This window comes from Rhinoderma darwinii, chromosome 8 (genome assembly GCF_050947455.1).
Source record: "Rhinoderma darwinii isolate aRhiDar2 chromosome 8, aRhiDar2.hap1, whole genome shotgun sequence".
NCBI lineage: Eukaryota > Metazoa > Chordata > Amphibia > Anura > Rhinodermatidae > Rhinoderma > Rhinoderma darwinii.
The window spans coordinates 87,050,641-87,066,650 of NC_134694.1; the positions used below are offsets into that span (position 1 = coordinate 87,050,641).

The following is a 16,010-nucleotide window of genomic DNA, read 5'->3' on the forward strand; positions in this document are numbered from 1 at the left end:
TGGCTTAGCAGAAGGGGCAGGGCCAACTGCGGGCTGACAAATTTACTATAACTTACAGCAGATTTCCCTTTCTGGAGCAAAAAAGTCTGTCAGAAAAAGTGGTGGGGGGGCTTAAAAAATATAGCATGTAGCCTGAGCCTCATTGTTTGCAATGCAACAACGCAAGAAAACTGGTGTAACAGCATTGAGAAATCTGCGCTCATTGCAAGAAAGCGGCAATGTGATACACTATATGGACAAAAGTATTGGGACACCCACACATTACACCTACAGGAGTTTTTATGACATTTCATTCTAAATCCACAGGCATTAATATGGTCCCCCATTTGAATCTACAACAGCTTCCACTCTTCTGGGAAGGCTTTCTATAAGATTTGGAGTGTGTCTGTGGGAATTTTTGCCCATTAACCCAGAAGAGTATTTGTGAGGTCAGACACTGATGTTGGAGGAGAGGGCCCGGCTCACAATCTCTGTTCTAGTTCATCCCAAAGGTGTTGAATGGGGTTGAGAACGAGGCTCTGTCCAGGCCAGCCAAGTTCTTCCACACCAAAGTCACCCAACCGTGTCTTTATGGACCTTACTTTGTGCACTGGGACACAGTCATGCTGGAACAGGAAATGGCCAAACCCTGAACTGTTCCCACAAAGGTGGAAGCTACAATTGTCCAAAATGTCTTGGTCTGCTAAAGCATTAAGATTTCCCTTTACTGCATCTAAGGGGCCTAGGCCAACACCTGAAAAATAGCCCCAAAGCATTATCCCTCCTCCACCAAACTTTACATTTGGCAGAATACAGTCAATGTTTTCCTGGCATTCGCCAATCCCAGACTCTTCCATCGGACTGCCAGATAGAGAAGTGTGATTCATCACTCCACAGAACATGTTTCCACTGCTCCATAGTCCAGTGGCGGCGTGCTTTACACCACTCCATCTGACATTTGGCATTGTGCTTAGGCCCCATGCACACGACCGTGAAAAATCTCCGTAATTGCGGACCATAATATGGTCCGTAATTATGGACCCACCCGCTTCTATTGGCCGCAAACACCTTTCCGTATTGCTACGGATAGGTGTTCGTGCCGTTGAATCGTGCCGGGAATTATGGCGCATGTCATACTTTTCTTATTTTACAGGCCGTGCTCCCATACTTTGTATGGGAGCATTGCACGAAAATGCGGCTCGCGGGCGTCGGCCCTGCCCACAATCTCGGGCCGTGATTACGGGCACATCTGTGTGCATGAGTCCTTAGTTATTTAAGGCTTGTATGCAGCTGCTCAGCAATGGAAACCCATGCCATGAAGCTCCCAGTGCACAGTTTTTGTGCGGATGTTAATGTCAGAGGAGGTTTACAACACAGTAGTAAATCAGCAGAGCATTGGCGACTTTTATACACTATGCGCCTTAGCACTCGGCGACCCTACTCTGTTACTTTACGTGGTCTGCCACTGTGGTTCCTAAACCCTCCCATCAGCAATAATATTACTCACAGGGTGTAAATTTTGCAAAGGGACTTGTAGCAGCGGGTGCATCCTATTACAGGACCACGCTGGAATTCAGTGATCTCTTTAGAACGACCCATTCTTTCACAAGTGTTTGTAAAGGCGACTGCATGGCTGGTGCCGGATTTTACACACCTGTGGCAATGAGACTGAATAAAACACCTGAATTCAATGATTAACAGGTGCGTCCCAATACTTTTCTCCATATAGTGTATCTGTACAATGTCGCTGTGTGTATATTCATGTTTAGGCTCCGGCTCCACTATATTTCACATGATCATTATGATGGTGTTAGATGAGTGTACATGATGTTACGGGTGACCACAATTTCAGATTGCAATAAATCAGACCATGTCCTCCAATTTTATTTCATGCAACTCCCATAGGGTAATATTAGCAATATTAGAGTATTGAACTGCGACATAACACGTCGCTAGATAATCTAACGCTTTTAAAACACGTTTTTATTTCTATTAGCAGCAATAATGCATAATATCCAACTGTTCTACAGCAACCGCAAAGTATGATGATAAAAAAAATCGCTGAAAATCGTAAAATCGCTGAAATTTGTAGTCGCTCATAGAAGGAGTAATCTTAGGGAATCGTATACTAAGGAATTGCTTCTTGTGTAATTCCCTGATTTACTCCAAACTAAATTCAGGATAATCATAGGAAAATCCGTCTTCAGAGCAGACATGTGAATCTGGCCTCCGGTCACTCGTGGCAGCATTATTTATAGATGACACATGGGTGGGGGATTTGAGTAGCTGGTATAAATGTCCCCTCCAGCAGTTGCCAGCCAGGACGGTCAGCTCGCCCACTACATACACGTGTCCCGTTATAACAGTGTGCAATGTCTCGGAGGATTTAAAGGGCGTCTCCATGTCATGCATTGGTGTAATGCACGGGCTCTATGACCCCGGGGTGTCTCCTGCATAGTGTACGGCCCCTCGGCTTATGTGAGGGGGCAATGCAGTGCAGGTTATTCGTAGCGTTCATCATCCTCCTGTCAGCGCTGGGCGGGGTCTGAGAGCTCCCCCTCCCGCCGCCGGAGAGAATCACAGCGCAGCTGTCAGTGTCTGCCCTGCGGCCGCGGCTGGGTGTACCCTCTGCATACCGTGCGCGACTCTACGGTCTCCCTGCGCGACCGTCCCATAGGAGCCGTATTAGGATGGCTCCGTTCAGTGTAACCCTGGTCCTCGCCGTGGTGGCTTTGGCATCGAGGGGTAAGTGGCGCTCTATATCTACGCTTATACAGAGAACACAATGGCCTGTACTTATATACTGATGCTGTGATGGGGCTCTGTGTATTGTTCTATAGGTGCATGTATACTCCAGCTTATTACATGGGATGCATATATTTTATAGGGGAAAACATATTCTGATATACTTTATGAGCACATCATGTATTCGCTAGCATATTTTAAATGGGTGCACGTATATTCACCCGTGTGGCTGATAAGGGTGCACATATATTCACCTGCGTGGCTCATAGCGTGCATATATTCACCGGCGTGGCTCATAGGGTGCACATATATTCACCGGCGTGGCTCATAGGGTGCACATATATTCACCGGCGTGGCTCATAGGGTGCACATATATTCACCTGCGTGGCTCATAGCGTGCATATATTCACCGGCGTGGCTCATAGCGTGCACATATATTCACCGGCGTGGCTCATAGGGTGCACATATATTCACCGGCGTGGCTCATAGGGTGCACATATATTCACCGGCGTGGCTCATAGGGTGCACATATATTCACCGGCGTGGCTCATAGGGTGCACATATATTCACCGGCGTGGCTCATAGGGTGCACATATATTCACCGGCGTGGCTCATAGGGTGCACATATATTCACCGGCGTGGCTGACTGGTTTCTGCAGGTTCTCCAAAACTGGTTTGTAGAGCAGTGTAATTTTCTAGCGTATGATGAACATAAAGGACCAAGTCAGAAGAAATGCCAATGTTTTTTTGTTTTGTTTTTTTAGATCAGTCTGGCTGATGCATTCAGTTCTTGTATGACAAAAGGCTTTCGGCCCATATTGTCTGCCGTCTCCAATGGGCCCGGCCTTTTGCCGTCCGCCGCTTCTCCAATGGGCCCGGCCTTTTGCCGTCCGCCGCTTCTCCAATGGGCCCGGCCTTTTGTTGTCCTCCTTCGCTAAAGGTGCACCGCGTTCGGTGTTTGGCGGGACAGTTTCACACGGTCCTGCTGAACGTATTGCCAGACGTATGTAGCAGTGTGCCTATACAGATGCATACGTTCGTCTTAGACTGCCATATACATTTTCCTTTTTATACAATTGAATTTAAAACACGCATTCAACTGTGCTTTTCAATACAGTTGGCGCTGACTTTCCCAACCAATATGCCGATATGGCCAAACGTATGCCAAAGAGTATACCGCGCCAAATGTTAACACCTGATGTGTTGTGAATTTACCCTTCGCGGGACTCGAAGCAATGAAGTATTTTATGTTTACTTAGGCTCTGTTCAGATTCTGCCAATTTTCACGGACAGATTAGCCATACACAACCAATTAAAGTCAGTGTTCCTTAAGGTGCCGTTGGTTTCTGTCATGCAATGAATCTGGCGGCTTTGTTTTTTGTTCTATTCCTATGACAGAGCAGAACAGAAAACCCTAACGCAGATGTGAACAGAGCCTTAGCATTATTCATCTATATTATTGTGGCTGTATAATGCTGTTCGCATTGTTAGTCTGTTGCCTTTGTGGTTTGTCTTTCCGTTTTTCTATAAAAATACCAAGCAGCGTATCCGCCCTGTGAGCCGCAGGGAATTCCGGGCGAAAAAGTGCACCAAACTGTGGTGCAGTTTTTCGCCCAGAATGTCTGCTGCAGCACTAGCAGGCTGGCCTCTTGGGATGACGTTTCATCCCAAGAGACCGCTGCAGTAGCGGCGACATGGGATTGAAGCGTCATCACAGGAGGCTTGGCTGGAGAGAGGAACACAGACTCCTGGTAAGCATGAGTGTTTTTTGAGTTGTGTTTTTTTGGAATTGCTGCGAACCCGCCGCAAAAAAACGCAACTGCTATTTGTTGCTGGATTTGCTTTCCAATTGAATTCAATAGGGAAATCCTGCAACAAATAAGCAGCGTTTACGCAAATACAATTCACATGCTGCGGAATAAAATTCCGCACCATAGGTCAATTTCTGAACGGTTTTTCCGCTCTGTATTTACGCAGCGTGTAGAGGAGATTTGTTTTCTCATCCACTTTGCTGCTACTGTATTTGCTGGCGATTTTCCGTAACTAATTCCGTTGTGGAAAAACTGCACTATTTACGCAACGTGTGAACAGACTCTTAGGACGGGTTCCCACAAGACAGATACGCTGCATAAAAGCTAGGCCGTCTCGTTCACACTGAGTTTTTTGCAGGAGGAAAATTCTGCCTCAAAATTCAGTTTGGGATTTTGAGGCAGATTTTGTCCTTCCTGCATGTCGTTTGCCGCGATTTTCGCAGCGTTTTTAGCTCACACCCATTGAGTGCTACGGGCAAAAAACTCTGCGAAATACGCTTTCTCTGCCTCCCATTTATGTCAATGGGAGGTCAGAGGCGTAAATGCGCGAAGATAGGGCATGTCCCTTCTTTCTCCCACGAGGCGGATTTACCGCTCGCGGGAGAGAACCGCCCCCACCTCCCATTTGAAATCAATGGGATACATTTTTGGTCGGTTTTTGATAAGTGTGAACAGGCCCTAAGGGTATGTTCACACGCTTGGCAAAAAACATCTGAAAATACGGAGCTGTTTTCAAGGAAAAACAGCCTCTGATTTTCAGGCGTTTTTGAAGCTGAAAATGAATTTGGAGCTTCTCTTGAGGCGTTTTTCATAGTGTTCAATGGGAAAATCCGCTCCAAAAAACGCCTCCAGAAGTGACATGCTACTTCTTTTTATGGAGCGTCCTTTTACGCGCCGTTTTTAAAACCGAAGCATAAAAAGACGCCCCATATAATGCTGTTTTTCCCATTGATTTCAATGGGCAGATGTTTGTAGGCGTTCAGCTTCCGTTTTTTTTTCACGTGTTTTTCGAGGCATAAATGCCACGAAATACGCCTGAAACCACTGCGTGTGAACATACCCTAACTTTTGGGTTAGGAATGGGTCAGTTGGAATCATAAGGGTGCATTTTCATGTACCTATTTTATTTTTGCAAAAATGTAGCGGTTCTGCTGCATTTATGTAAATCACAGCAAAAAAACGGACACCATTGCGGAAAGTACCCTTGGAAAAGTGGTGTTTTAAACAAAACAATAGAGAACGGTCACTGTGATTAACCAAGTGCCATAGTCCCTTCGATCTAGACATTATTTGGGGGTCTTACCGTAGTAGGAGGACTTTGCTTGCAGCAAACTGTGTGAATGTGCCCATGGTGGGTTCACATGCAGCAGATTGCTGCGGGTGAAAATTTCTCCCATATATCTGAATAATGCATGGGAAGTTGCCACGTGTCATTATAACCTCAGGATGTGTTCACATGTTTTTTTTTTGTTTTTTTTATCGCAACCGCATTGAAAAACGCATTAAATTGTGCTAAAAAATGGATGTGATTTTTGGGTGCGGATTTTCGATCCGGTTCAAACTGCAACGTGTAACTGGACCTCTAGGCTGGGTACCCACCATGCAGATTGTGCATGTATTTTTTTTTTAAATAAATACACGGAACGGAACCTAGATGGAAGAAATATATAAAGGCCTTATAGGTCTGCTCTCCTGGGTCCAATTCTGGTTTTAGCCTAAAAAAATACGTGCAAAATCTGCAGCTAATCTGCACTGTGGGATCCCAGCCTTAGGGTATGTTCACACGCCCTATTCACAGACGTAATTCAGGCGTTTTACTGCTTTACTTTACGCCCGCCTCAAAGAAGTGCATGTCACTTCTTGGGACGTAATTGGAGCCGTTTTTCATTGACTCCAATGAAAACCAGCTCCATTTACGTCCGTAAAAGACGCAGCGAAAAACACGTGCACTTGTCAAAGTGTCTGAAATTCAGATGCTGTTTTTGCCTGAAAACCGCTCCGTAATTTCAGACGTAATTGGCGTTGCCGTGTGAACATACCCATAGGGTATATTCACACGGCCTATTTTCGGGCTGTAAATGGCCGAAAAACGTCCGAACTATCGGAAGCGGCGTTCTGACGGAGCGTTTTTCGCGAACTTTTTTTACGCGTAAAAAAACGGCTGCGAAAAAGGAGTGCCGAACACTTCTTGGGACATTTTTGCAGCCATTTACCAGACTGGTGAAAAGAGTGCCACAAAAAACGTCTGAAAATCAGGAGCTGTTTTTTCTTGAAAACAGCTCCGTATTTTGCGATGGTTTTTTCTCACTGCGTGTGAACGTACCCTCATTGCCTATCACTTGGCTGATCACATTCCCTCGGTTATGACGGAGTTCAGTGTGGGTGTCGGACACAACTACGAGGGCCTTGTGACATTTCATTATTGTTTCCACGTACGGAGAAATGTGTTGCATCAACATTTGTTTTGTTCTCTGCAAGCAAGATCCCTGATCCTTCAGTGACTGAATAGCATTGGGATTATGTAGTAACCGTATCAGTCTATCTGCGGCTATGGTTTCAGATCTGGGATTGTGGAATTATGTTAGGATGGGATCTTCATAATCTGGAGAGTTCACTGCGTTTCCATAGACTTACTATATTACCTGTCCTATTGTGTATTTTTTGACCAACTCTGTGGCCCACATGTATCAAAGTGACACAATTTTAGAGTAGAGATGTATATATATATATTTTTTTTTTACCTATTTGGGATTTTTCTTGTGACTTTTTAGTTTTATTTTTTTTTAGATATTGCATTTTCTGAAGCCTGGCAAAGAAGTAAATCTGTCAGCGGCTCCGCTGCAGGTTCTGTCATATTTGCTGTGAAAAATAGCAGTAGATACAATAAATCAATGGAGTCAGACACCTGTGGTATCCGCCGTACAATGGATCTGGCACAGCGTTCCATTTTACGTCCTGCTGTCCATTTTGAAACGGCCCAGGTGACCCCTTCTAGGCGCGTGTTTTGAGATATATCCTATGGCTTTCTGGTTTTATGTAAATCAGTCTTAATCACTGTATAAGGCCGGGTTCACACGTCACAGCAAAAAAACACATTTTTGATCACAACGTGTATTAGGATGGTTCCCCATATGCATCTTTTTGATGCAGTTTTTTTTTTAGCTAAAACTAGTAGTGGATGCAAAACAGAGGGTTTAGTTTTCACTCTATGCTTTTCCTTACTTTTTTGTATCGACTCCTGGCTTTGGCTCAAAAAAACATCACATTGACGTGCAAATCCAGCCTAAAAGAAACTGAGGGGAATTTATTAATACTGGTGTTTCATACGCCAGTCCTCATCCCAAACACGCTTGAGTAAGATGTGCATAATTTATAAAAATATGCACGCCTCTTTAAAAAATTAGGCGCATCTTTGGCCGTCTGTGCAAAAAAAGGGAAATATACTTGTGGTGGCCCGGTCCTTCACGTTAAGTCCTAACCACTTTGTACAAAAAGGCAAAGGCGACGTAAAAATGAAAATGTGGCAAAGTTTTTGCACAAATTCCAAGTTTTGTGCAAAGTGCAACTTTTCCGTGCTATGAGTGCTTAATACATTTCTGCCTAAGTCTCCTCTTTTTTTACATTTTTTTATTTACTACTGTATGTGTGATCCCAGGTTACGGCTATGTTGCCACATCGCGTAATAAGCTGTGAAACTGGTCTAAAAATCTGTACCAAAATCTACACTGTTAGGGCAGATTCAGACGAACGTTGCGTTTTTGCGCGCGCAAAAAATGCTGCGTTTTGCGCGTGCAAAAACCACTTGACAGCTGCGTGTGTCATCCGTGTATGATGCACGGCTGTGTGATTTTCGCGCAGCCGCCATCATAGAGATGAGTCTAGTCGACGTCAGTCACTGTCCAGGGTGCTGAAAGAGTTAACTGATCGGCAGTAACTCTTTCAGCACCCTCGACAGTGAATGCCGATCACAATATCGAGAAGCCTGTTAAAAAAAAAGAAAAAGTTCGTACTTACCGAGAACTTCCCGGCCGTTGCCTTGGTGACGTGCCTCTCGACATCTGGCCCCACCTCCCTGGATGACGCGGCAGTCCATGTGACCGCTGCAGCCTGTGCTTGGCCTGTGCTTGGCTGCAGCTGTCACTTGGACTGAATTGTCATCCCGGGAGGTCAGACTGTAGGAAGAAGCCGGGAGTTATCGGTAAGTCAGAATTTCTTCTTCTTTTTTTTTTTTTTTTTTTTTTTTTTTTTTTTACACGTTCATGTATATTGGGATCGGAAGTCACTGTCCAGGGTGCTGAAACAGTTTAACTCTTTCAGCACCCTGGACAGTGACTATCTCCTGACGTCGCGTACCGGAATTTTTTTTGCCGGGTTCGGCCAAAATGAGTTCGGCCGAACCCGGTGAAGTTCGGTTGTCCGGGTTCGCTCATATCAAAGACACTCCGTTTGGATGTTTGGAAACAGAAAAGCACGTGGTGCTTTTCTGTTTACATTCATCCTTTTGACAGCTCGTGCGCTGTTTCAGTCGGTTCGCACGGAAGTGCTTCTGTGCGACCTGCGTGGTTTTCACGCACCCATTGACTTCAATAGGTGCGTGATGCGCGAAATACGCGGAGATATTGAGCATGTCGCGCTTTTTGCGCAGCTGACAAACGCTGCGCAAAAAGCACGGACTGTCTGTACTGCCCCATAGACTTGTATTGGTCTGTGCGTGGCGCGTGAAAACCACGCGGCCCGCACGGACCCAATACACGTTCGTGTAATTCCCCCCTTATACGGAAGTATTTTGTTTTTTATTTTGGTACAAAAGTTAGCCGCGCATTTTCAATCCTTGCATTTCAACGACTGAAATCTGCAATTAAATGATGCGGGTTTAAGGCTATTTAACCCCTTAATGACCGCCGATATGCCTTTTTACGGCGGTCATTAGTGGGCTTTATTCTAGAGCGCCGCTATTCTACGGCGCTGCTGTAGAATAAAGTAAACAGAGCAGGGAGTGTCAAATCTCCCTGCTCTCAGCTGCTAGAGGCAGCTGAGGGCTGGGAGCGTCCCTGCTCTGCCGAGTGAGATCGATATTAGTATCGATCTCACCCGTTTAACCCTTCAGATGCGGTGCACAATAGCGAGCACCGCATCTGAATGGTTTTGGAGAGAGGGAGGGAGCTCCCTCTCATCTCACTGACACCCGGCGATAAAATCGCCGAGTGTCTGTGTCTTCTATGGCAGCCGGGGGTCTAATAAAGACCCCCAGGTCTGCCTGGAGCGAATGCCTGCTAGATCATGCCGCAGGCATGACCTAGCAGATGCCTGTCCGTTTTAAACGGACAGGCAGTAATACACAGCAATACAAAAGTATTGCAGTGTATTACAATAGCGATCGGAGGATAGTGAAGTCCCCTAGTGGGACTAGTAAAAAAGTTTAATAAAGTTAATAAAAAAAAAAAAAGTGAAACAAAAAAAATGAAAAACCCACTTTTTCCCCTTACAAACTGCTTTACTATTAAAAAAAACTACAATAAAGCAAAAAAGTTACACATATTTGGCATCGCCGCGTCCGTAACGACCCCGACTATAAATCTATAACATTATTTAACCCGCACTGTGAACGCCGTAAAAAATAAAATAAAAAACAATGGAAAAATTGCTGTTTTTCTGTTAATCCTGACTTAAAGAGGCTCTGTCACCAGATTTTGCAGCCCCTATCTGCTATTGCAGCAGATCGGCGCTGCAATGTAGATTACAGTAACTTTTTTATTTTTAAAAAACGAGCATTTTTGGCCAAGTTATGACCATTTTCGTATTTATGCAAATGAGGCTTGCAAAAGTACAAGTGGGCGTGTTGAAAAGTAAAAGTACAACTGGGCGTGTATTATGTGCGTACATCGGGGCGTGTTTACTACTATTACTAGCTGGGCGTTGTGTATAGAAGTGTCATCCACTTCTCTTCACAACGCCCAGCTTCTGGCAGTGCAGCACTGTGACGTCACTCACAGGTCCTGCATCGTGTCGGCACCAGAGGCTACAGATGATTCTGCAGCAGCATCGGCGTTTGCAGGTAAGTCGATGTAGCTACTTACCTGCAAACGCTGGTGCTGCTGCAGAATCAAGTGTAGCCTCTGGTGCCGACACGATGCAGGACCTGTGAGTGACGTCACAGTGCTGCACTGCCAGAAGCTGGGCGTTGTGAAGAGAAGTGGATGACACTTCTATACACAACGCCCAGCTAGTAATAGTAGTAAACACGCCCCGATGTACGCACATAATACACGCCCAGTTGTACTTTTACTTTTCAACACGCCCAGTTGTACTTTTGCAAGCCTCATTTGCATAAATACGAAAATGGTCATAACTTGGCCAAAAATGCTCGTTTTTTAAAAATAAAAACGTTACTGTTATCTACATTGCAGCGCCTATCTGCTGCAATAGCAGATAGGGGCTGCAAAATCTGGTGACAGAGCCTCTTTAAAAAAAATGTGATAAAAAGTGATCAAAAAGTCGCATCTACTCTCAAATGGTACCAATAAAAACTGCAAGTCGTCCCGCAAAAAACAAGACCTTATACAGCTATGCCGACGCAAAAATAAAAAAGTTACAGCTCTTCGAATGTGACAATGGAAAAATGTAAAAAATGGCTTGGACATTAGGGCCCAGAATGCCAGCAGGGGGAAGGGGTTAAACACTTGCCGTTTAGATCCGGAATGCTATTTATTTACTAACCCCATAAATGTAACTTTTTTTCATTCAAAGTAAACAAATCCATTCATGTGATATGGACTTGTGGCAGTTCTGACCAAAATAGGACAGGTCCTACTCCTGTCCATTTTTGACGGAACAGTCTCGGCCTTGTCATTGATTTGGTCCATGAAACAACGGACTGCATCCGCGTGCGTTCCGTGTTTCATAGATCCGTCATTAACGGCTGTACGATGGCCAATGGAAGTGTGCATGAGGCCTTAAACTGGTATTCCACAGGCTGTTAATCTAGTTTTTGGCTTTTTTTCTTTTTTTTTTTTGCATTGTTGCAATTTTTATCTGCTTTTTAATTGCTGTGAAAAACTAATTGTAAAATCCACATGTGTCTTACCACGAATCTCCGGCGGTTTTTGGTTGTGCAGTTATGAGGTGAAGCACGTTACTCTTGGTGCATAGTTTTCTGCAAGTTCTGTTCAGATGAATGGAAATTATTTTGAGTTGCAAAAAATTTCTGCAACAAAATGTACCGTATGACCGCAGCCGAACAGTCTTATCTTTTTCTGGCAGCATGTGGGAGTAGATTTCTGTGTAACAGAAGTACAGTAAAAAATAGTGTAGTACCGTGTTAGCCAGAGACAATATGAAATGTTAAATACTTTTGTGTCAAAAAAGACAAAAGTATAATAGGTATGATACCTTTTATTGGCTAACCATAGAAGTTCTATATGCGGCTTTCAGAGCACAGAGGCTCCTTCTTCAGGCAGTTTACAAATGAATGACTTAGAAAAGGCCTCAATCTAACACCAGGATTTATGAGCCACTACATGGACACACGTCACGTCCCCCATCAGACTGACTCCAGATGCCTTAACTCCTAAGTCATCACTCCTATAACCTCCGTTTTATTGCCCCGGCTTATCTTAATGATGTATCACTTCATGTACTAATTGTCTTTGTGTAACATCTAAATGTTGTGCTTTTTTCTAAGTCATTCATTTGTAAACTGCCTGAAGAAGGAGCCTCTGCGCTCTGAAGGCCGCATATAGAACTTTTATGGTTAGCCAATAAAGGTATCATACCTATTATACTTTTGTCTTTGACACAAAAGTATTTAACATTTCATGTGTAACAGAGGAAAAGAAAGTTATTTTAGCTGTCAACCTAAAATGTTGTTCAGTGTGAGACCAAACATCCGTTTAGTGGGTTCTCCTGGTGCCATGATAACCAGTCTGCCTGTTCAGGGGACACGTCTCTTGTAATCCTTGTTGATAGTGGATCTGTTTTTCACGTAGATGTATATTAATCTAAGCTGTTTGTGGATACTGTGGGGACAAGAAACCAGGGATTATATTCTCCTGCCTGGTGGGGAAGAAATTTGTGCTTTCCTTTTGGTTCTACTTCACATTTTAACTTTTTCATAACCAAAACAATATTTTTGTAGAATTGATTTTCTTTAAAAATAGCAAAGGAGTTTAGACCAAAACAGAAGCCAATGGATCACATGACTTTAAGGGCCAGTTCACACTGAGTTTTTTTTTTAATGCGGAAACCGTGCCAAAAAATGTCCGAAAATGCCTCCCATTGATTTCAATGGGAGGCGTTTTTTCCTGTGAGCGGAAAAACAGTCTCGCGGGAAAAAGAAGCAACATGCCCTATGTTAGTGCGTTTACGTCTCTGACCTCCCATTGACATCAATGAGTGGCAGAGAAAGCGTGTTTCGTAGCGTTTTTTTTGCCTGCATCACTCAATGGCCACGGGGGAAAAACGGCACGAAAATCGGCGTGCAAAATCTGCCTCAAAATTCCAAACAGAATTTTGAGGCAGATTTTCCGCCTGCAAAAAACGGTGTGATCCCAGCCTAACATGGAACCGTCAGTTTTCTGTTTTTTTGTTTTTTTACTGGGTAGAATAGCGTAGTAGATTACTCAACCTAGATGGAATGTAAGAATTTTAATAATCCGGATAACCCCTTTTAAGGCCCTGCTCAGTTTTTCTATGCGTAACGTGTGCTCTGGGAAAAGCTACCGGCGTACCCACTAGGCGTATCCATAGGGCTCCGTTTGCCCAATCGAGGCAAATGAGTGTCCTATTGACCTTTTTGTTGGGCCTGTATACCGCAAAAAATAAAAAGTATGTGTTAGTGTCATGGACTATGCTATTCTGTATACAGTAATAAAGTGTGTGTGTGTGTATATATTATTAATATAATTCTTTTTATACAGTGGGACTTTCTGGGCGTGGCATTCCACAGGCCTAGCTGAATCAATTGAGACAAACGTCTAAATGGAAAGATTTTGCTTTCATTTTTTGGGAAAAATATAATTTTATAAAATAATAGGTTTGTTTTAGGGCTTATTGACACGAATGGGTTCAAATCGGCCGTGAAAAACTTTGTATCCATTCAGGGCCATATTTCATAGATCCCTCAGACTTGAGTCTATTGAAGGATCTGTGAAAACAGGGGAAAAATAGGGCATGTCCTATTTTTTTTCATGGTCCATTAGAAAAACGGCCATGTGAATAGCCCTATAGAAGTACATTGGTTCTAATGCAGCCGTGTGTTGGCTGTTAAACAAAAAAATACATCACACGACGGATTATGCCGTTCATGTGAATAACCTCTTAGCCTTACAGAGTGAGTTTTATATACTTTACTATGATATTTCGATAATTTTGAATTTATAGAAATCTGCCACATATCCAGCCCTATTAAAGTTTATTAAAAGGAATTTAGATGTATTCAGTGATCATAATAAAGTTCCTTAATACAATTACAGTGGCAGTTCAGTGGGATGGAATATGAAGATGTAAGATGCGATCTAAACACAGTAATTGTATATGACAGACTTAATCAATGATTGTTATAACTACTTACCCAAGATTAGTGTGTTTAACCTGCTCAAATAAGAACATTGGCTTGTGTGGAGTTTCTCCAACAGCGAGTACTTTATCAATGGGCCAAAGTAGTGGCTTACTATCTATTGTTGTCTGGCCATACACCATTGGTGGCCATTTTACTAGGCTTCTGACTTGATCTATGACCTAAGCTGGGTGTCTATTGATGGGATGCACATCTGTCGTTTGGCACAAATGTAAAAAGTATTGCCAATGACTGCACCATAGTGATCCGTATGTTAGTGAGTCTTCCCTCAAGCCAATGTTTCTGGGGTAGAATGATGTATTTATGTGGCATGCGTTGGAGCATACCACGTTTTGTGTGTCTTTTGGTCAGATTTGTACAAAATGGGAAAAAGAGAACCTCTTTCTGAAATTGGAGGCATACAGAGGTCCAGTAGGGCCACATGTATATCTAAGGGTTCCATTTTATTACTCCATAGAACAGAGACCTTATACAGTTATGTCCCAAGCTGCCAGCTATATAACATTTTTAAAGAAACCTGATTAGAAAGGAAGTAGCTAGCTTCGGATTCTAATGTCACCATTGAATTACACTTTAACTTGCCTTGCATAAATTGCATCACTGATAGATAAATAGATTTTTGGTCACTTTTGTAGCCAAATAATGTTTACAGTAAAATTAGCCTCATGAGTGCATAATTTATATATATATATATATTTATTTATTTTAAACGGCTCACAATGATGAACAAAACATACTTGACACACCGATCCCCCGCTGCTGCCTGGTCTCCTGCCAGTCTATACTTCCTGCAGCATCGATGACGTATCGACACAGGGACATGCATGTGACCGCAGCAGCCAATTATTGGTTTAAGGGTCCTTGTTTTGATCAGTGGAAGTCTGGATGCTGAGACACCCCTGTGCCTCTTTGACTCTGATCAGTTCTTACCGCAACTCCTATGGGAGTCTTGGTAAGTTCTGTATGGGCACCAGGTCCTGCACCAAAAATGTGTGTGGTGTGGTTTTTATTTTTGTTTTTTACTCTGAACCTTTAAAAAAAAATTTCAGTCCTATTCAATCTGGTATCATAAGCGGACGTAAACAGGTGTTCAGGGACTTTTGCATTGATGGCTTATTCTTTGGATCGGTGGGGGATACGAATCCTGGAAACCCCACCGATCAGCTGACTGAAGGGGCCGCATTGACGACCGATGTGGCCTTTTCATAGCTTACCAGGCTTGTCATTCAAGTGAATGGGACCGGGCTGCAGATAACTGCAATCCAAGACACGGCCACTATGAAAGTGTACGGCGATGTGACTTGTAAACTATGAAGAGACCCCGACAATTTTTGCCACGAACCCTTAGTCAGCTGATTAATTGGAGGTGCTGGGAGTTGGACCCCCACTGATTTTGATATTGATGACTAATGTTCTCTCTAAGTCTTGTCAGCTCCTGATCGGGGCAGTTAGGGAGCAGGGCAAGTCTCCATCAATGGTGGGTGATCTGATGACCAAAAGTAATACCCCTAGTAAATGCTAATATAGCATACTAAATAAGAGAAGAGAACTTATTTTACATTAGATTTAATTACTTTTTGAAATACTTTATGACAAGCACAACAGTAAAATAGACAACACCAATTAGGCCTGATTAACACGAGCGCTGCGCATCTCGGACATGAAAAACTGCAGTTTTTCACGTCCGAGGTGCATCTGTGCTCAGCGCTGCGGGATGCAATGTCACACATCCCCCCCCCCCCCCCCCCATAGTTGAGTCTATGGAGTGATGCACGAAAAGAATGGACATGTCCTATTTTCCCACGGACCCTTCATACGGTCCGTTGAAACAACGGCTATGTGAACGGCCGCATTGAATTAAATAGGTCCGTGGGACGGCCGCTGTTTCAACGTCCGATCCA

The 16,010-nt window shown here is 43.6% G+C and overlaps 1 protein-coding gene across 2 annotated transcripts in view; it reads left to right on the forward strand.

Annotated features, from left to right (window-relative positions):
* Positions 1-2,312: 2,312 nt before the first annotated feature.
* The window catches only part of CD99L2 (CD99 molecule like 2), a 69,501-nt gene continuing 55,803 nt past the window's right edge, over positions 2,313-16,010 (forward strand). The window contains exon 1 of one of the 2 annotated variants that reach the window (XM_075835870.1): positions 2,313-2,724. In XM_075835870.1, the coding sequence (XP_075691985.1) occupies positions 2,670-2,724 (55 nt within the window). In that variant the 5' untranslated portion in view covers positions 2,313-2,669. The remainder of the gene's footprint in view (positions 2,725-16,010) is intronic. The other variant, XM_075835871.1, reaches the window with a different exon arrangement.